Below are 27160 nucleotides of genomic sequence, written 5' to 3'. Positions count from 1 at the left end.
GCCTAGTAAGTCTTTCAGAGGGTGAACAGCTCTCCCTGATGCTCAGCAGGTGCTTTAAGAAGGCTCTCATATTACTTGGTAAATTATGCAACCATTTATAAGGGTTGTGAAGTTTTATAGTTAATTAAGTAGTTTCATTTTATAATGGATTATCTTGCTATATGTATTAACTTTTTTTAATTGGCGCAGTTTGGCTCTGTGACAGTAACGCACTTAGTGTTCTAAAGTTGGTAATGCATCCATCTCCTTAAACACTTATTTCCGAGGGTAGGGATAGCCACAGACATAGGTGGCAGCCTACAGCCTGTGTTGGTAGGGAGCCTCATGGTTTCTACTTAACTAAAAATAGCAAACCCCCTGACACTCTTGCTTTTTTAAACCTAAGCAGAAAATTTCTCACTATTACTGTTTCTTAACAGGTTAATAAAACATCTGATTCCAGTTGTTTCAGATAAGAAATTTTATAGGCCTGTATTTTGAATAATTTGATCAAGATCATATTAGTAGTGTAGCCAGAGTTTAAACCATTTCAATCTGGCTCTTTGCTGTATTCCTAACAGTTCCTTGTATTATCTCTAAAAGTAGGAGCATTTTCCTTGCTTTCTGTTCACTAAATCTCTCTTCCTTTTCATACATTTGTGAAATAGTTTTCTAAACAAAAATGAAGATAAAGTACATTGCAATGTGTCAAAGAGTAAGAGATCTTTTTTTCCTTCAGTAATGAAAAACTAGTCAGATTGACTTCATGGCATACTCAAAATAAAGATAGAAACAGCTACTTCTTTACAGAAAATGGTGGCTGAAAAGAAAAGGATGAACAGCCAGAGGAAAGTTACATTATAAGGGAAGAAATTTTTTTGAAAATAGTAGGAAATAGGGTTGAGCAGAGAGCAGCAGTATTTATACTGTATGTCCTATGACAATAAGATATGTATTCATGAAACTTTAATGAATGCCAGTTTTCCCTTAAAATTGCAAGAAGGGAGAGTTAGCTGAGAACACCAATTTAACATGCTTCAGTAATTTAAGTTTAATGCTCATGACATGGTTATCAAGAAGTTTATGGCTGTTTAGACCTTAAAATGAAAATCCATTTGTTAATTTTGATTATACCTTTAAATGTATATAACCAGATCCATGGACTCATGTTTACTGTTGACATTGCATATCAATACTATAATTATTTATTACAATTGTAGATTTTTCTAAGTGGATTTCTTCCAAAGCATGATGCAGACCACTCTTGCACAAGTCTTTCAACCCCAGAAAGGAGTTTCATCTTTATAAACAGTCGACCAGTACACCAAAAAGATATATTGAAGGTAATCTTTTTAAGAAAAAAGTAATTTGTCAGCTTCTTATAAGGACTATTTGTAATAATTTGTTCTAAAATAAGGAAAAGGAAAAATTATAGTATGGCGCTTCCCTAGTGGCTCAGATGATTAAGAATCTGCCTGCAATGTAGGAGACCTGGGTTCAATCCCTGGATTAGGAAGATCCCCTGTAGTAGGGAATGGTTACCCACTCCAGTATTCTTGCCTGGAGAATTCCATGGACAGAGGAGCCTGGCAGGCTACAAAGAGTCAGAAACAACTGAACAACTAACACTTCACTTTCACTTTTCACCTTACATATGACTCTTCACAACAATTCCGTGGTGAATTATTATCCTTATTTATAGTGAAGAAGGTCTTCTCTTGTGGCTCAGCTGATAAAGAATCCACCTGCTATGCGGGAAACCTGGGTTCGATCCCTGGGTTGGGAAGATCCCCTGGAGAAGGGAAAGGCCACCCACTCCAGTATTCTGGCCTAGAGAATTCCATGGACTGTATAGTCCTAGGGTTTGCAAAGAGTCAGACATGACTGAGTGACTTTCACTTTTACTTTCATAGTGAAGAAACTGAATGTTAGTGACTACCTTAGACCACATAGCCGGGAAGTAACAGAATTTGAATTTGAACTCAGGACTTTGAAAACACCCATGACACTGTGATCTTTTCCATGAAGTCAGTTGCACTGGATGCATGCTTGCACTTCGTGTTACGTAAATTCAAAGCTTCTAAATGAGCTTTAGTATTTAGATACTACTTTTCCTAATAAGCAGTTACATCCACTCAGTTTCTCAGTTGAATGTGCTTCTTCTGGTGGTATTTTAAGGATAATATTACTTAAATAATGCTATCTTTATAAATACTTTAAAGAATAATAATACTTTAGTATATTTCTGTCATTTTTTGTCTTCATTACATGTATTTCTAGCTAATCCGACATTATTACAATCTGAAATGTCTAAAGGAATCTACTCGTTTGTATCCCATTTTCTTTCTGAAAATTGACGTTCCAACAGCTGATGTAGATGTGAATTTAACACCTGATAAAAGTCAAGTATTGTTACAGAATAAGGTAACCTTTTTCAGATAATTTTTTGTATTATTTATAAACTTATGCAATCCTAGCTGTTTTCATATGAAAAAGATTTACTTTTCTGTATAGATGTTTTTAATGTTAGTCTCATAATTTCCCCTAATACTTGTTAATTTGTATTTTTAGGAATCTGTTTTAATCGCTCTTGAAAATCTGATGACGACTCGTTACGGATCACTACCTAGTACAAATTCTTACGAAAGTAATAAAACAGATGTTTCCTCAGCTGACATGGTTGTTAGTAAAACAACAGAAACAGATGTGCTTCTTACTAAGATGGAAACATCTGGAAATAATTATCCAAATGTTGATACTTCAGCCATTCCTTTCCAAAATGATGTGCGTAATGATACATCTGGGGAAAACACTAATTATTGTTTAAATCATCAGGTACATATTGGTGACCATTATGATGATTATTTTAATAGTGAAAATTCTAGCATTGATAAGAATGATGGAAATGCATTTAAAGAAATCCCAGAGAATAAGTCATCGTGTGAGGACACCCAAGAGAAGAATGGTGAAACTTGGTCTGTGGATTCTGTTGGGCAAGCCCAATCAGAAAATGGCAATAAAGGCCACAGAGATGAGAGTGGAGAAAATGAAGAAGCAGCAGTTCCTGAGAAGTCTGCGGAAATTTGTGTAGATGACTGGAGCAAAGGAAATATACTTAATTCTAGAGGAGAAAACATTGAACCTGTGAAAATTTTAGTGCCTCAAAAAAGTTTAGTGAGTAATGTAAATAGTAATAATAATAATACAAGTCCTGAACAAAAGAATCTCTGTGAAAGTTCCTGTGACAAAAATTCAAATGTGGTAGATAACAAATCTGGACAGCTTACAGCTTATGATTTAATTAGCAATCGAGTAATCAAGAAACCCATGTCAGCAAGCGCCCTTTTTGTTCAAGATCATCGTGCTCAGTTTCTCACAGAAAATTCCAAGACCAGTTTGGAAGATGCAACAGTACAAATTGAAGAACTGTGGAAGACATTGAGTGAAGAGGAAAAACTGAAGTAAGTTTCCAGAGCTTTCATGTGACCTGAATGCTCAGATATTTCCATTCTATATGACTCACTGGGTTGAAAAAGCTTCTTTTTCTTCTTATTTATGGAAAAGCAGAATGGAAAATACCTTGTGGCTTGTCCTAGAGTACTTTTTTGACATCACTTTTTTGGGGGTTAATTTAGAGATTTTTACTTTCTTTTTTTTCTTTTTGCTTGTTTTTTATTTTGGTATAAAACTACTTTCTGGTTTAAGTTTGTAATTAAAAGTTTTACATTCTTAAGACTACCATTTTCTTCTATTTCTTTTTTATACTAATCTTCCTATTATAGGACTTTTTTAAACTTTTCTATTAGAACCGGGTTTCTTTTTTAAGATCTTGAATATTCCCTTTTTAAATTGTTCTTTAAAACATGTAACAATACAAAAAGTATAACGTTGCAGATTTAATTCAGTGATTTTAATACTCTTCCTTATACTCTTCAGTATAACTCAAAAGACTTTCTTCTAAAATCTTTTATTTATTGGCAGCTTATAAACTATGGTGGGTTTGGAGGAGTAGGTAAAATAGATGGTTTGATCTCTTCTTTAAAAACTACATATTATTTGCAATTTTTAGATGTTCAGTTTTAAAGATACCAAAAATCCAAATAGATCCTACTGTATCTTTAAAAGTTAATCTAAAAAGGTACAGCCTTTTAGAAACGAATACAACCTTAACTAGAGAGTAAGATCCAACAACACCATAGTAGGCCTAAAAACAGCCACCAATTAAGAAAGCGTTAAAGCTCAACAATAAAAATGACACCAATCCCAATAATAAACAACTAACTCCTAGCCCTAATACTGGACTAATCTATTAGAAAATAGAAGTAATGTTAAGAAACACTTTCTCCCTGCATAAGTTTAAGTCAGTATCTGATAATACCCTATTAACAGTAAATAAAAATAACCCAATAATAAATTCAAATTACCTGAATAAATCCAAAAAAATATGATGGTTGTTTCCAGTTGACTGAAGGCACTTGGTATAATCACAGGATATTATGTTTTGAGTGATTTAGCTCACCAGAAAATGAAAGAGTGCAATTATAGTTCCAATCATATATTATTACCTGAGGCATCTCAATACTATGTCAGACATCTGGAAAAACTTTTAAGTGTAACTGGTCATCTGCAGTTTATATTTGGTGATAAACTACATGGGTACTTGACGAATTGTTTTTCTTTTTTTATTAGCTTATTCAGTCTTGTAAAAACACTATCAATATTAAAGTAATAAAGATCACTATTAACACCAATTGGCAAAACCTTTATAAGTTAACTTCTACATTTTTCTTTTTGTTTAGTGGGGATGGTGGTTGTGTTTTTTTCTTTCAACATATTTATGTATGATATATATATATTAATGTGTATCTATAAAAGATAAACATATTCTTTTAATTAATTTATTTAAGCTTTTATTCTGTATGAAGATATAGCCAGTTAGTGAACAATGATAGTTTCAGGTGAACAGCAAAGCAATTCAGCCATATATACACATGTATCCCTTCTCTCCCAGACTCCCCTCCCATCCAGGCTGCCACATAACATTGAGTAGAGTTTCATGTGCTATACAGTAGGTCCTTGCTGCTTAAGATACTCTTATTTTAAGTAGAGGCATAATACAATTGTCATCACTTTCTAAAACATGAATTTCTTAATCTTCAGTGTTCAAATTTCTAATTATTTCATAAGTGTCAAATTTTAAAAGTTAAGTCAAGATGCAAATGAAGGTCATACACTATGATGATGATGATGATGATGATTTTTAGTTTTACCTAAATGACACATTCAGTTTAAAGATGAGAGCATTTAAGTTTTAATACAGCAAGCCCATAAAAATTAAATGACATTGTTCAGGAAGTGATGAATTGAGAGTTGTCTAAGAATAGGGGAAAAAAAGCATAGATGTTCCCAGTTCTCATGGAAGTAGGTACAGTGCAGCAGCTCAAGGTAGCTATTCCCTTTCAACCTCAAAACAGCAGTTATTACCGCAGTCTCAGCGTTGTTTCTCCTTGCAGGCCCAAGGTTTTAAGATACAAGGGTTATCGTTAATAGACCTCATCTAAAAATGATCAGGCAGTATTCTGGAATTCAAAGTTTTCTCTTTCTTATTGCCATAAGGTAAACAGAAGAGCATTGTTGAAGACCTCTGAAGCTACACCTGGGTTCAAACCTCAGTTCCTCTCTTTTCTAGCATTATGTAAAAATGTGTGCACAGTATCTTTTGGGTTGTTGTGAGGATTAAATAAGATATATTATGTGTTTGTTATAAGATAAATGACTGGCACATAGTAAATAATGTTCATGATATTAATCAGAGTTTTTAATCTGTGAAAAGAAGATTTCTCTCTTGTGATTGACATTATTTTTCATTTGCTTATTCAAGATTAAATTTAATTTGGAGGTCAGAAATAGAAACCTGTGGAGAAAATTTAGGTTTCTTGGGATCAGAGAGCTTACTACATGTCTAAGCTCTATTAGAATCTTCCAGAGCCAGAATCTGATGATCATGGCAGACCAGGTTGAAAATCATGATTAGTGAAAAGGTAGAGCAAAAATGTTTAACATTCAAGAATTGCATTAACTACCATTTCTCTTCTAATCTTTATCTATCTTAGAATTCTTTTCCATGGTCTTAAGTTCTACAAGGAGTGCTAAGGAATATGAGAGCAGTCTCCTACAGATAATCAGTCCTTCCATCTATTCTTCCTTTTCTTTTCTTGTTTCTCTTGTTTCCAGTTTTTTTCCCCATCCTCCTTCCTCCCTTTTTTCTTTCTTCCTTTCCTTTCCTTTCCTCTCCTGTCTTTTCTTTCCTTATTTCTTTCAATTAGGAAATACTTAGGTGTCCCTGGTGGCTCAGACGGTACAGCGTCTGTCTACAATGCAGGAGACCCTGGTTCAGTCCCTGGATTGGGAATATCCCCTGGAGAAGGAAATGGCAGCCCACGCCAAGTCTCTAGCCTGGAAAATCCCATGGATGGAGGAGCGTGGTAGGCTACAGTCCATGGGTCGCAGAGTCAGACACAACTGAGCAACTTCACTTTCAGGAAATACTGAGAATATTCTGTGTACAAGGCCAGTGTACTCTAGCTAATCATTTCAGATACAGTGATAAATGACAAATAAAACAATACTTTCACTAATAAAAGTACAATCTTAAAGAAACGAGTTATGAAAACACTTAGCAGTTAGGCTTAATCATATCTATAGGACAGGAGATACTTCCTGAATAGAAATTGATCAGGATGGTGTAGAGAATTTTCTGTTTAGTAGGAACAGCACATAAGAACGCCCAGAAGCTAGAAGGAAGACAGTGTTACTGAGGAATGGAAAGATGCCCTTTATGACAGGAGTGTATTATGGGGGAGTGTAGTAAAGATGGGCTTCCCTGGTGGCTCAGCCAGTTTTTTACTGCATCTGCAATGCAGGAGACTTGGGTTCAATCCCTGGGTTGGGAAGATCCCCTGGAGAAGGGAACAGTTACCAAAAACAGATCATGGGATCCAGTCAGATCATGGAAGGTTGGAAGAGTTTTAAATAAGACCTAGGATCAGGGTTTTCTACCAACAGCTTAGGATACAGTAGAAGGTTCCTACATTTAAAATTTACAGTAGAAGGTTCCTACAATTTTTTCCTTTCTGGATTCCTCTCCCCCACCCCACCCCACCTTGCTTTCATCTCTTTTCCTCTTGTGGATTAGAAAACACTTTGTCCTCCTACTAGTATCTCAGTCAGTTGACTTGAACTTTTGTTTGTAGTAGCCATGAATATATTTCTACTTAGAATAACTAAGAATAATACTGTAATTGGGATAATACTGAAAATGGTAAATAAACTTTGTAATTACATGTAATCTTGAGATAGAGTCACTTGAGTTGGTTAGTGATAAATCAGAATTAGTATTTTTCATTTAAGTTACTAAATCCCTTAATGACATAAAGTCAAAGATAACATCTCTTTTTACTTAATATTTACTTAATATTCCTTTGGACATAACTTTTATATTTCCCAAGGAACTAATTAAATTGACTTCTTGAATAAATCAAAAGATTAGTATCATGTGTGAAAGTTGCACATTATAGTTATTTACAAATGGTAACCTTCATCTTGAACTCACTCCATTGTGGGAGAAAATTTTGAATTTGTCCCAAAGCTAAAAATACTTATTTATAGTACTAATTGAAGGCAAACTGTATTGAAAACTTTGTGCATTATAACTTAGACTTTGAGATTCTAAGTGGAGATGGAAGAAAATAACGTTAATTATGAGCATGGCCTGCCTAGCCAGCAACTACAAGAAGCATTTTTCCTTTACCTAGTTTACAGTGAAATAGTCTTTTTTTTTACATTCTTATTCAGCTAGTATTTATTTATTCAACAAATACGTACTGAGTACAAGCTACACAATGTGCATGTCTCTTGTGTTTTAGTCTCACTTTCTACATTTAATACCATTCTCCCAATAGTAGTATTTTTATTTTCTAATACATACCTATTCAAATTTCTCCTTTAAAATGTATGTATATTACCTACAATATAACTCAACCAGTTTTTTAAGAGTTTCTAAAGCTCAGAAGTACATTCTTTAGTCTGCATTTAAAAATTCATTTTAAAATCTTTTTAGCAAGGTTGGTTAAATAATTACCAATCTTTAATCAACTATGTGCCCCATTCATTATAAGATAGGTGTTTCTTGATAGAAAATAATGATACCATATATTTACTATCATTTACTAGGTTCCAGTAAATGATAGGCTTCCTTGGTGGTTCAGACGAAAAAGCCTCTGCCTGCAATGCGGGAGACCTGGGTTCTGTCCCTGGGATGGGAAGATCCCCTGGAGAAGGAAATGGCACCCCACTCCACTACTCCTGCCTGGAAAATCCCATGGATGGAGGAGCCTGTAGGCTACAGTCCATGGGGTCGCAAAGAGTCAGACATGAATGAGTGAATTCACTTCACTTCATTTCACTAGGTTCCAGGAACTATTCTAATTACCTAAAACATTTTAACTCATTTTATTCCTCACATCAAAGTTATAAAGTATTTAAGATGTATATTATCTAGATATTACAGATGAGCCTACTGAAATACAGGAAAGTTAATTCATTGTGTAGAGCTGCTAAATGCAAAGACAGGCCAGGCAGTCTGTCTCTAAGGTCTCTGCTCTTAGCCAGTACAATTTGCTGAATACAGATAGTAGTTTTTAGTTCTAGATTTGTATTAGAATCACCCATGGAGCTCTCTAAAAACACTATTGCCCAAACTCAGCCTAAGTATGGAGAATTGTAAGCTCTTGAGAGTGAGACCAGTAGAAAAGGGATGATATAACCGGAGAAGGCAATGGCAGCCCACTCCAGTGTTGTTGCCTGGAGAATCCCAGGGACGGCGGAGCCTGGTGGGCTGCCGTCTATGGGGTCGCACAGAGTCGGACACGACTGAAGCAACTTAGCAGCAGCAGCAGCATAACCACTATACAAGACTGTTTTTGGCGCTAGAAGTTAATTTTATCCCTGTTATTATTAATCAAAATACAAAAGACCTTTTAACTTTTTCATTTCAGTCAGTTCAGTTCAGTCGCTCAGTCGTGTCTGACTCTTTGCCACCCCATGAATCACAGCACGAGAGGCCTCCCTGTCCATCACCAACTCCCGGAGCTCACTCAGACTCACATCCATCAAGTCAGTCATGCCATCCAGCCATCTCATCCTCTGTGATCCCCTTCTCCTCCTGCCCCAATCCCTCCCAGCGTCAGAGTCTTTTCCAGTGAGTCAACTCTTCGCGTGAGGGGGCCAAAGTACTGAGTTTCAGCTTTAGCATCATTCCTTCCAAAGAAGTCCCAGGGCTGATCTCCTTCAGAATGGACTGGTTGGATCTCCTTGCAGTCCAAGGGACTCTCAAGAGTTCTCCAACACCACAGTTCAAAAGCATCAATTCTTCGGCACTCAGCTTTCTTCACAGTCCAACTCTCACATCCATACATGACCACTGGAGAAACCATAGCCTTGACTAGGCGGACCTTTGTTGGCAAAGTAATGTCTCTGCTTTTCAATATGCTATCTAGGTTGGTCATAACTTTTCTTCCAAGGAGTAAGCGTCTTTTAACTTCATGGCTGCAGTCACCATCTGCCATGATTTCGGAGCCCAAAAAAATAAAGTCTGACACTGTTTCCCCATCTATTTTCTATGAAGTGATGGGACCGAATGTCATGATCTTCGTTTTCTGAATGTTGAGTTTTAAGCCAACTTTTTCACTCTCCTCTTTCACCTTCATCAAGAGGCTTCTTAGTTTTTAACCCAGTATAATTTTAAAAGGTCCAAATTGACCTTTGTGTTCAGTTTATTTGAACTTATTTTTTTTATTGCTAATTCTAAAATGAGAAATAGTAACTGAAGAAATTAACATTTAGCTATAAAACTAAATTATAAATTTATAAATTTAATCATAGAATGTTTATTTTGAGCGTTACTATTAGACTGACCCTGATCTTATTAGTATATAATTACTAGGGCTTCCATAGTGGCTCATTGGTAAAGAATCGTCCTGCACAATGCTGGAGAAGTGGCTTTGATTCCTGGGCTGGGAAGAGCCCCAGGAGAAGGAAATGGCAACCCATTCCACTGTTCTTGCCTGAGAAATCCTGTGTTCAGAGGAGCCTGGCGGGCTAGTCCGTGGGGTTGCAAGAGTAGGACATGACTTAGTGACTAAACAACAATATAATTACTAAATGTATGTAAGTTTTGTTGTCCTCAGAGCATCATTTCTTCTATGTTGATGTTACACCACATATTTAAGGAATTCTTCAGATCTGAAATTGACTCCTTACTGTTCTATTTAATTCTTTCTTTTTTTTTTTTCCTTTTTAGTTTCCTGTACCTTAAATGGTTTTTAAAACTGGGTAAAATTTAGCTGCTGTGAAGTGCATAGATCTGAACTGTATGTAGATAGTTCAGTGTGTTTTCACGTGTGCACACTGCTGAAACCACCACCACAAACAAAATACAGAACATCTCCTTCAGCCCAGAAGGTTCTTTAATGTCACCTACAAGCCAGTCACCACTTGGAGCCACTATTTTTATTTCCGTCACATTAGTTTGGTTTTGCCAGTACTTGAACTTCTTATATATAAAATCATAATGATACGTACTCCTTTGTGTCCAGCTTCCCCCAAGAAAATGTTTTTGAGGTTTTCATTCAGGTTTGTTGAATGTATCCATATACTTTATTCTTTTTAATCCGTAAATAGTACTCAGTTGTGTAAGTGTACCACAATTTGTTTTCTCAGTCTCCACCTGATGAAAATTGTTTTCTTTCCAGATTCTGGATATTATGAATTAAGTTGTGTTGTTTAGTTTCCAAATACTTCGAGTTTTTCTAAATATCGTATTGCTGTGCTGCGTGTGCTGAGTGCTTAGTCATGTCTTACTCTCTGTGACCTCTTGGACGGTAGCCTGTCAGGCTCGTCCATCTGTGGGATTTTCCAGGCAAGAGTACTGGAGTGAGTTGCCATTTCCTACCTAAGGGGATCTTCCCACCCAGGAATTGAACCCGCGTCTTTTTTGTCTCCTACATTGGCAGGCAGATTTGTTACCACTGTGCCACCTGGGAAGCCCACTAATTTCTAATTAATTTTACCATGGACAGGTAAAATGCTGTTAGATTTAAGTCTTCTGAAATTTATTGAGAATCAAGCCCAGCAGCATATGTTGAAGAATGGACATCTAAAATGAATCTGAATTCTATAGTTAGATGTAGTGTGCTAAAGTGACAATTAAGTCAAGATAGTTGGTTCAGTTCAGTTCATTTCAGTTGCTCAGTCATGTCCGACGCTTTGCGACCCCATGAATCACAGCACACCAGGCCTCCCTGTCCATCACCAACTCCCGGAGTTCAGCCAAACTCATGAGCATCGAGTCAGTGATGCCATCCAGCCATCTCATCCTCTGTCGTCCCCTTCTCCTGCCCCCAATCCCTCCCAGCATCAGGGTCTTTTCCAATGTCAACTCTTTGCATGAGGTGGCCAAAGTATTGGAGTTTCAGCTTCAGCATCAGTCCTTCCGTCCTTCCAGTGAACACCCAGGACTGGTCTCCTTTAGGATGGACTGGTTGGATCTCCTTGCAGTCCAAGGGACTCTCAAGAGTCTTCTCTAGCACCGCAGTTCAAAAGCATCAACTCTTCGGTGCTCAGCTTTCTTCACAGTCCAACTCTCACATCCATACATGACCACTGGAAAAACCATAGCCTTGACTAGATGGACCTTTGTTGGCAAAATAATATCTCTGCTTTTTAATATGCTAGTTGGTCATAACTTTCCTTCCAAGGTGTAAGCGCCTTTTAATTTCATGACTGCAGTCACCATCTGCAGTGATTTTGGAGCCCCCCAAAATAAGTCTGACACTGTTTCCACTGTTTCCCCATCTATTTCCCATGAAGTGATGGGACCAGATGCCGTGATCTTCGTTTTCTGAATGTGGAGCTTTAAGCCAACTTTTTCACTCTCCACTTTAACTTTCATCAAGAGGCTTTTTAGTTCCTCTTCACTTTCTGCCATAAAGGTGGGTCATCTGCATATATGAGTTTATTGAGATTTCTCCCGGCAGTCTTGATTGCAGCTTGTGCTTCTTCCAGCCCAGCGTTTCTCATGATATACTCTGCATAGAAGTTAAATAAGCAGGGTGACAATATATAGCCTTGACGTACTCCTTTTCCCATTTGGAACCAGTCTGTTGTTCCATGTCCAGTTCTAACTGTTGCTTCCTGACCTGCATACAGGTTTCTGTCTTTAGTTGTAGAAAATCTCTGGTGGTCTTTAGTTCATTCTAATTGATAATTACTGTGTGTTTCTGTGTGTGTGTGTGTGTGTGTGTGTGTGTGTGTGTGTGTGTATATTTGTCACTCAGTTGTGTCTGACTCTTTGCAACCCCATATACTTGTAATTTTGTTGTGCCTATGGCAGGTGATCTTCTGGAGGAGGGCATGGCAACCCACTCCAGTATATCTTGCCTGGAGAATCCCATGGACAGAGGAGCCTGGTGGGCTACAGTCCATAGGGTGACAAACAATCAGACATGACTAAAGTGACTTAGCACACATGTATGGGAGGAGATAAGCTCAGGATCTTCCTACTCTACTTTGTTGGCCACACCTTTGCATCTCTGAATTTTGCTTTTCAAATTCTGTCTGATGGTCTATGACATTCAAATACAATAGTCTGTGTAATGTAGTAATTGATACAGTTTTGTTTTGGTCTACCAGTTTTCCTGTTCCTTCTCAGTTTTGTTTCTCTGTTCCTCCTTGTTTTGGGAGAGAGACAGACTCTTTAGGGTTACGTGAATATAATTTCATATTTAATTTTAAATTTCTTTATTGGCTTTGCCAGATTTTTTGCTTTGGGGAGTATATTATACATCCTTAATTTATCATAATCTACCTGAGTCTAGCCATGGCTTTGACTATGTAGACCTTTGTCAGCAATGTGATGTCACTTCTTTTTAATACACTGAGTAGGTTTGTCATAGCTTTTCTTCCAAGGGACATGCGTCTTTGGATTTCATAGCTGCAGTCACTGTCTGCAGTGATTTTGGAGCCCAAGAGAATAAAATCGGCCACTGTTTCCACTTTTTTGCCATATGTTTGCCATGAAGTGATGGGACAGGATGCCATGATCTTCGTTTTTTTTGAACATTGACTTTTTAAGCTTTTTCACTCTCCTCTGTCATCCTCATCAAGAGGCTTGATAGTTCCTCTTCACATTTTGCCGTATGGGTGGTGTCATCTGCATATCTGAGGTTGTTGATATTTCTTCTGGCAGTCTTGATTCCTAAAATGTCGATGTTTACTCTTGCTATCTCCTGCTTGTGAAAGTCTCTCAGTAATGTGTGACTCTTTATGATCCTGTGGACTATATGGTCAGTGAAATTCTCCAGGCCAGAATACTGGAGTGGCTAGCCTTTCCCTTAATGCAGGGGATCTTCCCAACCCAGGGATCGAACCCAGGTCTCCCACATTGCAGACAGATTCTTTACCAGCTGAGCTACCAGGGAAGCCCTAGTTGACCACGTGCAATTTACCCTGATTCATTGACCTAACATTCCAGATACCTATTCAACCTTTACAGCATCAGAGTTTACTTTCACCAACAGACAAATCTACAGTGGAGCATCGTTTCTGCTTTGGTCCAGCCTCTTTATTCTTTCTGGAACTATTTCTTCCCTCTTCTGAAGTAGCATATTAGACACCTACCAACCTGGAGGGCTCATCATCCGGTGTTACATCTTTTTGCATTTTCATACTGTTCGTGGGGTTCTCGAGGCAAGAATACTGAAGTGGTTTGCCATTCTCTTCTCCAGTGAGCCATGTTTTGTCATAACTCTCTACCGTGACTCGTCTGTCAAAAACCTATTAAAAATTTGTTTGAAATTCAAACATCTATGTCATCTTGAAAATGGTTTCTACTGGTCATTTTTTCTCTTTCCCATAACTCACATTGTCCTGTTTTATTGCTTGAGTGTTATCTTTTGCTTGTGTAATGGACATTTTTGATGCTATGTTGCAGAAACCCTGGGTTCTATTATCTTCTGAAAAGTATTAGGTTTTGTTCTACCACACAGTTAAGTTACTGACAGGTCCCCTGGAGCTTGCGGAGGCTTTGTTTTATACTTCCTTTAGGCAAAGACTTTAAATTTTGCTATTAGTCTTAGGGCAACTTCCTGAGTTCTATAATATAGTTGTGTGTTTTTTCCCTAAGAAGTAGCCCTTCTCCAATTTTAATTGAAAGCACAAACTGTTCTCCGAGTCATCTAATTATGTGAAACTTAAGCTCCAAACTCTTCTTTCTTTTGCAGCAGGCAGCTATTGAAATCTCTGTTTAGTTCATTTAGAGTCTAGTGTTTACTTTCCTCTAGATTCTCACACGTAGGATTTTCTGAGATTTTCTTCCTCAATTTCCAGTTGTTTTCGAAGCAGGGGGTTCTATGCTCTGATGAGTCAGTCTATTGTGAGTTCAGCTTTCTGACTGAGGTCTTGCTATTCTCCCATAATGCTGGGGACTGCATCTGGTTAAAAGTGGTATAAATGTGGATCTCTTCAAGGGTTGAATCCATTCCAAATCCTCTTGCTTTTCAGTACTCTTCAGTGCCTGTATTAGTCGATTTCGTTATTTTGTTCTCAGCTTATCATGGTTATATATGGGTGGGTTAGTGCAATATGAGCCCCTTTGCATTACTGTGCCTGGAATGCCACCTCTTTATTTTTTATAACATTTACTTAAGATGGTTAATATATTTCTCATGACTTTATTAGATCATCTTTATATTTATTCATAGATATGAAGAGAAAGCTGCTAAAGACTTGGAAAGATACAATAAGCAAATAAAGAGAGCCATCGAACAGGAGTCACAAGTATCATTAAAAGATGGAAAAAAAAGGATGAAACCCACCAGTGTGTGGAATTTGGCACAGAAGCACAAGTTGAAAACCTCACCATCTAATCAGCCAAAACTTGATGAGCTCTTTCAGGCCCAAATCGAAAAAAAAAAGAACCAAAACATTAAAATAGTTCAGATCCCCTTCTCTATGGAAAACTTAAAAAAGAATTTTGATACACAGAAGAAATTTGACTTAGAAGAAAAGGACGAATTTTGCTTGATCCACAATCTCAAGTTTCCTGACGCATGGCTGATTACATCCAAAACAGAAATAATGTTGTTAAATTCATATAGAGTGGAAGAAGCTCTGCTATTTAAAAGACTTCTTGAGAATCACAAACTTCCTGCAGAGCCACTGGAAAAACCAATTATATTAACAGAGAGGTATGGTGAAGTAATATTTTTTTTTTACCCTTAACAACATTTACTAATTGAAATTGAAGGTGAAAAGTTGAATTTCCTAGTATGGAAAAGTGGTATTTATTTAAAGAAATTGTATAATTTGATTTCTAATATTTAGTAGAATTAATTGCTTTTAAATAATTTTAGAATATTCTAGATAGTTTACTTCTGCACTTAATAAATAGTAAGCTCAGTCCCCCACCACCTGTACATTAGTAACTTCCCCAGGGTAATTCTGACATTGGATTGCCATGGCGCTTCTTGTGTAGTCTTTGTTTTAACATTTCAAACATATACCAACATAGAATTATACAATGCTTGCCTTTATCAGTAGTTATCAAGGTTTTCCCACATTTCCTCTCTCTGTCCTTGATATTTATATATGCACGTGTATGTTTTTCCTTTTGGTAAAGGATTTAGAATGATTCCCACCTAAAAGAGTTTTCAGTGTATCACTAAAGTGGCCATTTTCTTACCTAGCTACAATGCCTTTTTTCATACCCTGCTGCTGCTGCTCCTGCTAAGTCGCTTCAGTCGTGTCCGACTCTGTGTGACCCCGTAGAGGGCAGCCCACCAGGCTCCCCCATCCCTGGGATTCTCCAGGCAAGAATTGTGTTCTCTCTACACAATACTAATTCATTGGGATTGTCTCTCATTGTGTCAGAATGTATTTTTGTATATTTTGGATTATCAAGTTTAATTTACATCTAACCCAGGTCCAGCCACTACATTTTGTTATGTATTTTAAATGTTTTCTAATATCATACCATTAACTTATTGTGGATACTTAGTCACTTATTTGTTAGAATATCCCATTGTCTCTATTTGTCTGTCTTGTTTCCTTGTGGTGATGTTTAACTTGTTTTTCCCTCTCCCATTTTTAAATGGATATTAGTTCAGGAGGATTGAATAGATTTAGATTATACTTTCTGGTAAGACTGCTTAATAGGTGATGCTGTGTGCTTCATATTTCATCACATCAAAAGGCACTCATCACTAGGTTCAGGGAAGCCTGGTGTGCTGCAGTCCGTGGGGTTGCAGAGTCAGAAACGACTGAGCGACTGAACTGAAATGAGCTACTGACAAACTGACATTCCACCTTAAAGTTCTCGGTTAACTTTCCCATAATGGTTTTATCCACAGATGATTATTGCCTGCACTAATATAGATTATAAAATGGAGTATTTGCTGTTCATATCCTACATGAGCAAATTGTTTTCTCTTAAATATCTATTAACTAAAATACTAACATTTCACATTTTTATACTTAATATTTATTTTTTTAGCCTTGCATAGGTAGAAGTTATGATAAAGGAGGTAACCTAAAATTTAAAAGATGTGAGTTTGTTTTGTAGGACAAAAATCTGTATCAGAACATACAGAAATAAATCAAAACTCATTTTAAAAATGTATTCAAACCCTTGTGTTACAGACACTTCCTCCAGAAAGAAAAACAGGGCTAGAAACAGAAAAACATCTGATAAAGCTGTCTTTGAGTATAAAATTTCAAATACACTCCAGCAGTTTTTAACAGGAGAGAAAAGTACTGTCAAATTTTTTAACTTTTAATTAAACCTAAGGGTGTATTAATTTTTTAAAATTCTTCCTTTGACAATTTCCTGAGCCAGTTTAAAGAGAATACTGCAGTAGTAATAACTAACTAAAATCCAATTACCTTCACAGTATTCTCTTTAAACTGGCTTAGGAAATTGTGAAAGGAAGAATTTAAAAGAATTAATACACCCTTAGGTTTAAACAGTTACAAAATTTGACAGTACTTTTCTCTCTCTTCCCTTTAAAAGAGCTAGAGTGTATTTCAAATTTTATACTCGATTGTTATGCTAAATGATGTTTGTAAATTTTCATTTATATCAAAAATCTTTTTGTGCTTGTATGAACTACAGGTTTTTAAAAATATTTTTCTTTATGATACTCTATTATAATACATTAAAATTATTAAAATATATGACATAGATTAAAAATTACATTAAAATTATTATTTGGGTCCATACAGCCTGAGAATAATCTTTCATATTTGTTTTTTTATTTTTTTTTATTTTTAAACTTTACATAATTGTATTAGTTTTGTCAAATATCAAAATGAATCCGCCACAGGTATACATGATATTTGAATAGCAGCAAAGCTTCATTGAAAATTCTTTTCCCCTTTCTTCTGAAATGTGCCATCCCCATCATAAGTTTTTAAAAACTGAGTCATAAATAGGATAATTAAGTGTTGGTAAGTGTTGGACTGCTTTTGCATCAGATTTCTAATGCAGGTTGTATAGTTTATCTCTCAACAGAATAGAGATCTATAAAATACAAAGTAAGAGCTCAATAATAATAACAAAAGTGGCTAATATTTATCGCACTCTTACTGTATGATAGGAACTTCACTAAGGTTTTTGCTTTCATGATCCTCCCTTCACAATAACCTAATGAGAGGTATCCACGTTTTAATAAGGAAACAAGTACAGAAACATCAAGTAACTTACCAAGGTTCATACAGTCAGTATGTAAGTGGTGTATGTACGATTCCAATCTTGACAGTAACTCTGGATCCTGCACCACTGCTTTCTACACTATATCATCATCACCACCACTGCCACCACTGCTGGCTCTCAGATTGATCTTCTGAATATTGGGTTGCACCAGACAGAGCACCTCTGCTGTATAACCAAAGTTCTCCTCTCTGTGGTATCCGCTCTCCTCAACCTTTCAGAGATGATAAGCAAAGACATTATCCATTTACTTTCTCGAGGAGTTCAGGATTTTAATGAACAAGAGGCAGCTTATCATCCTGCGCCGGATAGACTGTAGAATAGTGCCTTACACACCTACCATATGGTGGGTGTCAAGAGACACATTACTGTGAATAACATGTTATGAAGCACCCTGAGCAGGCCTAAAACCAACATGAAAGGTTAATTTCTGCCCTAGATAATCTTTCACCACCTCAAAATTTTGTTTAATGCTTTTACCACTCAGAACCATGTCCTAGGCCACCTTTGGCAAACATATCATGCCTATAGTATACAGAAGAAATCTCTCCGGAGTCCTGAATTATTAAATTTTTACGTTCCTGGGAGAAAAGGTTACATGCTTATCTTCTTATTGAAGAAGCCTTGACTAATGACAGAATATTACGCAAGGTGGACTGCATCAATAACTTGACAGTGTATTGTGTCATGGCATTATTTATAAATAAAGTTTTCATTTGTAGTATATCGAAAGCACTTTTTAAATTTCACATTTAGTTTGTAAAGTTGTAGAAGATAGAAACTGGCTTTTGTCTATTCCTTTCTGTACACTGTATGTGGTAGGTCTATGAAGTATTAAGCAAATGTAAAAGCAGTAGAGTTTCTCACAGGGCTCCTTACACCGTTGTATTTTGGTTACTGATAATAACATTTTTTAAAGGGCCTTCAGATTAACTTTTTTCCATAAATTCTCTTATTTTACTTTAAATATTTAAGAAGTTAAAGGGCCATAATTTCTTTTTCAGTCTTTTTAATGGATCCCATTATTTAGAGATTTTACATAAAATGACAGCAGATGACCAAAGGTACAGCGGATCAATTTACCTGTCCGATCCTCGTCTTACAGCAAATGGTTTCAAGATAAAATTGATACCAGGTATGATACTATGGTTTAATATTTCCCGAGTCAGAAAAATAAATCTTGTTCCAAAAGTTACTTTTGGGTTTCATAATTTATAGATAGAATGGTATGTTTTTGTCTCACCACAAGTATGATGTCAGCTGTATAAAAACACTGTATTTCCAAAAGGTCACTTCTGCCTGAAACAAGCAAGTTTGGCATCTCTTGCAGTCCATTGCTTTGTGTTTAGCATTTCCATAACTAACAACTAGAATTTTTGCCATCCTTTGTCACAACATGCATACTGCCTGCTGCGTCTAACTAAATTATTAAATACTCCTTAGCTGATGAAGCACAAATAAACATGTAGAATATTGGAATCAGCTAACAAAATTGGACGTCTCTTTTTCTTTTCTAAAATGATTTACTTGTTTTCCCAAGGAGGTGTCTAACATCAACAGTCTTACTGTTTGGAGAGTGAATGATTTGCTTCCATGGCTTTGCTATCAGTTCAGTTGCCGAGTTGTCTCTGACTCTTTGCAACCCCATGGACTGCAGCACGCCAGGCTTCCCTGTCCATCAGCAACTCCCGGAGTTCACTCAACCTGTTGTCCATCGAGTCGGTGATGCCATCCAACCATCTCATCCTCTGTCGTCCTCTTCTCCTCCTGCCTTCAGTCTTTCCCAGAATCAGGGTCTTTTTCAATGAGTCAGTTCTTCACATCAGGTGGCCGAAGTACTGGAGCTTCAGCTTCAGCATCAGTCCTTCCAGTGAATATTCAGGACTGATTTCCTTTAGAATTGACTGGTTTGATCTCCTTGCAGCCCAAGAGACTCTCAAGAGTCTTCTCCAACACCACATTTCAAAAGCATCAGTTCTTTGGCGCTCAGCTTTCTTTATGGTCCAGGCTTTGCTATAAAGCCTGTTATAATACTGTTTGTTTACTATGGAGATTCACCAGGTGAGGAGAAAAAGGAAAATTCATCTGGCTAGGAGACTTCAGTTTTCCTGGCTGGCCCCTTCTCTGTTCTTTCATAGTTTCCATACTTAACTGCCTCTGCCCTGTCTACCCCTGCTTCCCAGGTGGCGCTAGTGGTAAGGAAAGAAAGTGAAGTGAAAGTGAAGTTGCTCAGTCGTGTTCACTCTTTGCGACCCTATGGACTGTAGCCCATCAGGCTCCTCCGTCCATGGGATTTTTCAGGCAAGAGTGCTGGAGTGGATTGCCATTTCCTTCTCCAGGGGATCTTCCCGACCCAGGAACCCATCTGCAAATGCAGGCCAGTCTTGTCCTGTTACTTTGCCTTCTGTCTGGTATCAAGAGGCACAAAGGTTCCAGGATGAGTGATTCCACTGTCCCCTGGCCCACTCGCCCCTAAACTTGCCACGGGCAAAGTGTAGAAAAATAAAACAATGTAGGAAAATTTTAAAGGAATGATTTACTGAGACATGAAGAGAAAATAAGTAAAAATGATATACAAAACCATGAAATAGGATATATACAGAAAATGCTTTGGTGTTCCATACTTTAATTTTATTGACTAGCAGTTTTAAGAAAACCTACTCAGAACTTACTACCCCCTACCTCAATCCTGGATATTTAGATTTGGAGTAAAGAGTTAGTTCAAGTCCCAAATCTGCCATTTAAATACATGTTGCAGGGGAAATCAGTTGGCCTCAATGTTTCTGCATCAATAGCAGCTAATAATAATTATAGGCATGACAGTACATGTATTAATTAATTTGATCTTTCTAAAGGCCTATGGTTCAGTTACTATGCACATTTTTTACAGTTAGAAAAATCAAGGCAGGAGAAATTTAGTTTGCTTAAGTATAGAGAGTTAATGATACAACCAGGATATGAACCCAAGCAATCTGCCTTTAAAACCTAGCTCTTATGTTTAGTTCCTATTAAAATTGATATATTTACTTCATGAAGGTCAGTTAGCATAGTACGTGCCAATGGTATGTGTTTAAATTTTCTCTTCCCATTCTCCAGCACCTCCTCCCTTGTACCTCAGTCGGTAAAGAATCTGTCTGCAGTGCAGGAGACCGGGGTTCAATCCCTGGGTTGGGAAGATCCCCTAAAGAAGGAAATGGCAACCCACTCCAGTATCCTTGCCTGGAAAATCTCATGGACAGATGGACCTGGTGGGCTGCAGTCCATGGGGTCACAAAGAGTCGGGCACGACTGAGCAACTAACACTTACACTCATTTTTTAGGTCCTCTTAGAAATCTTTTTTCCTCAGGGCTTCTGGCATTTAAAAATTTATTTGAAGATTTCTTTGGAAGGAATGATGCTGAAGTGGAAACTCCAGTACTTTGGCCACCTCATGCGAAGAGTTGACTCATTGGAAAGGACTCTGATGCTGAGAGGCATTGGGGGCAGGAGGAGAAGGGGACGACAGAGGATGAGATGGCTGGATGGCATCACTGACTAGATGGACATGAGTCTCAGTGAACTCCGGGAGTTGGTGATGGACAGGGAGGCCTGGCGTACTGCGATTCATGGGGTTGCAAAGAGTCGGACACGACTGAGCGACTCATCTGATCTGATCTGATGAATCAAGGAGTTCATGTATGTGTGTAGCAGATATTTTTTTCTTAGTCTATTTTCCTAAATAACTTTGTGGTATTGGTGGCAAGTACTTTTTTTTTTTTTCATGAAAGATGTTATCACAACAATTTTTGTTTAAGTTAGGATAATTAGCCTGTCTGTTTCAGGAGCATGTTTGTTTTTGAGTTACCCAATAAGTTTCTGTTTCATGGATGCATTTAACTTGTAGATAGTGTTTTTAAAAGTCCTATAAATGCAGGGTACTTTGCATGGCACCAAGATATAAAAATGAATAAGCTAGTCATCTGCAAGCTGACTTGTTTTGAGTGGAATTTACTCAGATTATCATCAGCATGTTTCTCTTCTCTGTAACAGATCAAGGTAAAAATATTCATGTTTCCTTTCTTCATTTTTTTTAGCTGTTTTTTCCTTCATTATTCTTTGTCATTTTTTAAAAAAGACTATTTCTCGTCTTTTAGTGAGTTTTACTGTATTGGACTAACTTTTGATCAGCAGTTCGCCAGTTGCCAGAAAACATCTTTGGATAATAGTACTTGAAAGAGAGGAATAATACATTTGGCTTTAAGGAAAAGGATTCTTAATGTGACCTTAAAGAAATATGATTGTTAATGAGAATAGCTTTTGTTCTGTATCAGTAAGAATTACCCATTTGGGGAACTGCAAGCTTGTCAGATCACTTATTAAAGTATTTTCAGAAGATGGGGAAGCATTTCACAGAATTTATGAAAACTTCTTGAACATTATTTTAAATGTCTCTTAAGTTTTCCTTATCTATATTCTGCAAACAGAGATTAACATATTGTTCAATTTCCTCATTTGTTCCCATATACTTTTTACCCAGGCTTCTCTGGTGACTCAAGATGGTAAAGAATCCATGGGCAATGCAGGAGACCTGGGTTCAGTCCTGAGGTTGGGAAGATCCCCTGGAGGAGGGCGTGGCAACCCACTCCAGTATTCTTGCCTGGAGAATCCCCATGGACAGAAGAGCCTGGTGTGCTACAGTCCATGGGGTTGCAAAAAGTCAGACACAACTGAGCGGCTAAGCACACACAGCGATTTTTACCCATATCCACAAAATGTTCCTGCATTCATGTAGTCAGTATTAAATGTTTCAGTCTATTCATACTGCAAATAATATAGAACTAGCAATAATGAAAAGTCTCTTGACTGATAAATTTTACTATCTGTATATATATGTATAAAAAGATGTTTACTGGAATATTCTGCTACTTCCTCTTTGCCTATCTAATCCCTGTTTCAAGTCCCATTTAAGTTCGGTTGGTTGCTCAGACTCTCATTTTGTCTCCCTTTACTGAACTCTATTTTTATCCCTGAACACTTGATTATGTATCTTCTTATATTGTTCTCCAGTTATTTCCTGGGAGGAACATTAGGATGCCTGCTCTGTTTATTATACCACCAGTGTATCTGCCATTCAGGTCAAGGAACTAGTCTGTAAATGGCAGGTTAGGAATGGATTCATCTCAGGACCTGAAACTCTTCAAGCTACATCACTCCTCTTTTAAAATTTTCCCTTTGATGGCTTATCCAACATTGGACTATCTCTTTTTCTTTACTTATAGGTAACATTTTGTGGTCTGCAATATTAAGAATACTGTTGCACAGATAGAGCCAAAAAATCCAAATCTTTGCTATTTTCTAAAAAATCATAAAATGTGTTCTAAAGCTAAATTTGATGCTTGGGAAGTTCAAATAATATGTCGGATTTAAACATTATTCTAAAAACTAAACATTAGTATTTCATTTCCTCAAACTGCTAATATATTAATGTTACTATAGTGGTAATCATTTTATAGCTTATCTGTATATTTACCAACACTTTGTGCACCTTAAATTTACACAGTGTTATATGTCAAACATATCTAAATAAAGCTGGCAAAAAATAACTTACTATATTTTTATAATAACTTGTAAGAACTAGTCTTCAGAATAATTCAGGCTTTTAGATATTAAACCAGTAGGATAGAATCTGAATAGCAACAGTTGTTAAAACATTTAAACCAGTTTTATTTTAATAAATATCATGGGACTCCATTTTCTCTCCAGAGTAAGAAATGTTCTAAACAAATGTAGGGAACAGAACAATAATATCTGAGATTAAATGATATAAAGTACATATGGTTTCTTTGAGCACTTATGACTTAATGTGAATGTGCAATCCTGTGGGAAGTTATTATTTGTTCTTCAACTAGGGAACAAAACTTTTTCCGACAATATTAGATTCTAATGAATGTTCACCAAATATTTTAACAGTGATTTTGTTTTTCTTAGATATTTTCTGGAATACCGTTAAAACAAAATTTAACTATATGTGTTTTTTTTTTTTCTTTTAGGAGTTTCCATTTCTGAAAACTCCTTGGAAATAGAAGGAATGGCCAATTGCCTTCCATTCTACGGAGTAATGGATTTAAAAGAAATCCTTAATGCTATATTAAACAAAAATGCAAAGGAAGTTTACGAATGTAGACCTCGCAAAGTGATAAGTTATTTAGAGGTATGTATTATTAGCTAATGTAGATTGGCTAGATTTTAAGGTACTTAACTCTTAATAAAATAGTAAATGATTTTGAAATTCTAGAAGGTTTGTTATCTGTTTACAAGAGGAAAAGCTGCTTCAGTGTCACCTGGAGGAAACTTTCCCTAACCATACTCTCTTTATCACATTACTCAGTTTAATTTTGTACAGTTACTTGCTGAAATTTTGTCTTTTAAAGAATTTATTTATTTTTAATTGGAGAATAATTGCTTTACAACGTTGTGTTGGTTTCTGCCATACATCAACATGAATGAGTCATAGGTATACATATACTCCCTCCCTCATGAGCCTCCCTCCCATTTCCCACCCCATTCCACCCCTCTAGGTTGTCTAGGTTATCTTCTTATCTTTCTGCTTCTCTGCACTAGAATGTCAGTTTCAGAAGAGCATGGATGTTGCTTTTCTTATTCTCTGCTGTATTTGTAGAACCTACAACAGTGACTAGCACATAATTGTTGTTTAGTAAATATTTGTTGAGTGAGTGAATAATTAAAGAATATAATCAATTTTCTGTCTTCCTATTTACCAGTAAAAACCTGTTTTCTGCTTCAGGTATATCACAGTAAAATGTATGGCTTTCTCTCCACAGGGAGAAGCAGTACGTCTGTCTAGACAATTACCCATGTACTTATCAAAAGAGGACATGCAAGATATTATCTACAGAATGAAGCACCAGTTTAGAAATGAAATTACACAGTGTGTTCATGGTCGCCCATTTTTTCATCATTTAACCCATCTTCCAGAAGCTACATAATTATGTTTCAGAAAATTTGTTACTATTGAAGTCAATATGGTCATAAAATAATGAATCAGGTTTAAACTATCTGTGTACTATCATGAGTTAAATGGTTGTTTTGTAAATAAGGAATCACTGGCCTGTTTGTATATTGAAAATTTTTTCAAAATTATAAAAAATTAATAAACTAATATAGACTATTAATTCATTTTATTCTCAAGAACCAACCTTCATAATAACTGCTAAGTTGCTGCTAAGTCACTTCAGTCGTGTCCGACTCTGTGCAACCCCATAGATGGCAGCCCACCAGGCTCCCCCGTCCCTGGGATTCTCCAGGCAAGAACACTGGAGTGGGTTGCCATTTCCTTCTCCAATGCATGAAAGTGAAGTCGCTCAGTCGTATCTGACTCTTAGCGACCCCATGGACTGCAGCCTACCAGGCTCCTCCATCCATGGGATTTTCCAGGTAAGAGTACTGCTATTAATAATAATAGCATAATTACTATTGGTTATAAACTCTAAATTGAAAAATACTTAACTGTTCTTGGGTGGTTGATTTACTCAGTCCAGTGAGTCAGCTGTTCTCATCAGATGATTACTTTGGTCATCTGATTCAAAGGGCTGACTCATTGGAAAAGTCCCTAATGCTGGGAAGGATTGAGGGCAGAAGGAGAAGAGCGCATCAGAGGATGAGATGCCTGGATGCTGTCACCGATGCAGTGGACATGGACTTGGGCAAACTTCGGGAGATGGTGAGGGACAGGGAGGCCTGGTGTGCTGCAGTCCAAAGAGTCGTGACGGGATGACTGAACATCAACAACATGGACTAAATTGTATCCTCCAAATTTTCCAGTTGAAGCCCTGACCCCCAGTGAGATGGCATTTGCAGATGAACCTTTTAAAGAGGCAGTTAGGTTTAGTGAGAGTGGGGCTGGGGCACTCCTGGTGGGATTAGTGCCCTTTTAAGAAGAGATACCACAGAGTTTGCTTATTCTCTGTTACCCTTTCACCAACATCTCAATTCCTATTCCAGCTGCTGGACAGAGAGGAAAAGTGGCCCTCTCTAATCCAGGAGTAGAGCTCTTACCAGAAACCAATCATGTCAGTACCTTGACCTTAGACTTCTAGCCTCTAGAACTATGAGAAAATGCCTGTGTGCTTTTTAAGCCCAGTCTATAGTACTTTGCTATGGCAGCCTGAACTATTACACTGGGTTCCATGCTATTCAGGGAAAAATAAAACATTCACCTGGCATATCTGACAGAAGTTATCCATCCTGTGTAAAGGAAAACAGGGAAAGTAACAGGGTGGGGAAAAAGTAAGGAAATACAATTTAGAGAAAGAAGATAAAACATAACTTCCAAAATCCTGTTATTTGCCTCTATTTGGGGGTAACAGATGGGATTTTCCAGGTAAGAGTAAGATGAGAAGTTGCTGTTTCTTATATGGAAATTGTTGGGCTGTGGGATCAAAATTTGTCAGAACATGGTAAGAAACAGATTTTTAACAAAATTTAGATTTGAGTTTTTATAGCGCATGTGTTCTTTGAAAACCAGATCCCACAGTTCAGTTCAGTCCCTCAGTCAGGTCCAACTCTTTGTACACCATGGACTGCAGCACGCCAGGCCTCCCTGTCCATCACCAGCTCCAAGAGTTTAATCAAACTCCTGTCCATTGAGTCGGTGATACCATCCAACCATCTCATCCTTTGTTGTCCCCTTCTTTTCGTGCCTTTAATTGTTCCCAGCATCAGGGTCTTTTCAGGAGAGTCAGCTCTTCACATCAGGTGGCCAAAGTATTGGAGTTTCAGCTTCAACATCAGTCCTTCAAATGAATATTCAGGACTGATTTCCTTTAGGATAGACTGGTTGGATCTCCTTGCAGTTCAAGGGACTCTCAAGAGTCTTTTCCAGCACCTCAGTTCAAAAGCATCAATTCTTTGGCACTCAGCTTTCTTTATAGTCCAACTCTCACATCCATACGTGACTACTGGAAGAAACATAGCCTTGACTAGATGGACCTTTGTTGGCAAAGTAATGTCTCTGCTTTTTAATACGCTGTCTAGGTTGGTCATAACTTTCCTTCCAAGGAGTAAGCGTCTTTTAATTTCATTTCTGCAATCACCATCTGCACTATTTTGGAGCCCAGAAAAATAAAGTCAGCCACTGTTTCCACTGTTTCCCCGTCTATTTCCCATGAAGTGATGGGACCAGATGCCATGATCTTAGTTTTCTGAATGTTGAGCTTTAAGCCAACTTTCTCACTCTCACTTTCATCAAGAGGCTTTTTAGTTCTTCTTCACTTTCTGCCCTAAGGCTGGTGTCATCTGCATCTCTGAGGTTATTGATATTTCTCACTGCAATCTTGATTCCAGCTTGTGCTTCCTCC

General features: G+C 37.1%; 1 protein-coding gene across 6 annotated transcripts in view; it reads left to right on the top strand.

Annotated features, from left to right (window-relative positions):
• PMS1 (PMS1 homolog 1, mismatch repair system component) overlaps positions 1–24976 on the top strand; it is a 130951-nt gene extending 105975 nt beyond the window's left edge. For 5 of the 6 annotated variants that reach the window (XM_019969490.2, XM_070802295.1, XM_070802301.1 and 2 more), the window contains 7 exons: positions 1200–1322; positions 2260–2403; positions 2551–3440; positions 14799–15284; positions 18808–18938; positions 23834–23994; positions 24626–24976. In XM_019969490.2, coding sequence (XP_019825049.1) covers positions 1200–1322; positions 2260–2403; positions 2551–3440; positions 14799–15284; positions 18808–18938; positions 23834–23994; positions 24626–24790 — 2100 coding nt within the window. In that variant the 3' untranslated portion in view covers positions 24791–24976. The remainder of the gene's footprint in view (positions 1–1199; positions 1323–2259; positions 2404–2550; positions 3441–14798; positions 15285–18807; positions 18939–23833; positions 23995–24625) is intronic. The other variant, XR_011570449.1, reaches the window with a different exon arrangement.
• Positions 24977–27160: the final 2184 nt, after the last annotated feature.

The sequence above is a fragment of the Bos indicus genome, chromosome 2 (genome assembly GCF_029378745.1).
Source record: "Bos indicus isolate NIAB-ARS_2022 breed Sahiwal x Tharparkar chromosome 2, NIAB-ARS_B.indTharparkar_mat_pri_1.0, whole genome shotgun sequence".
In the NCBI taxonomy this organism is placed as follows: domain Eukaryota; kingdom Metazoa; phylum Chordata; class Mammalia; order Artiodactyla; family Bovidae; genus Bos; species Bos indicus.
The sequence above is the reverse complement of the archived record's forward strand: the minus strand, read 5'-3'. Positions and strand labels throughout refer to the sequence as shown.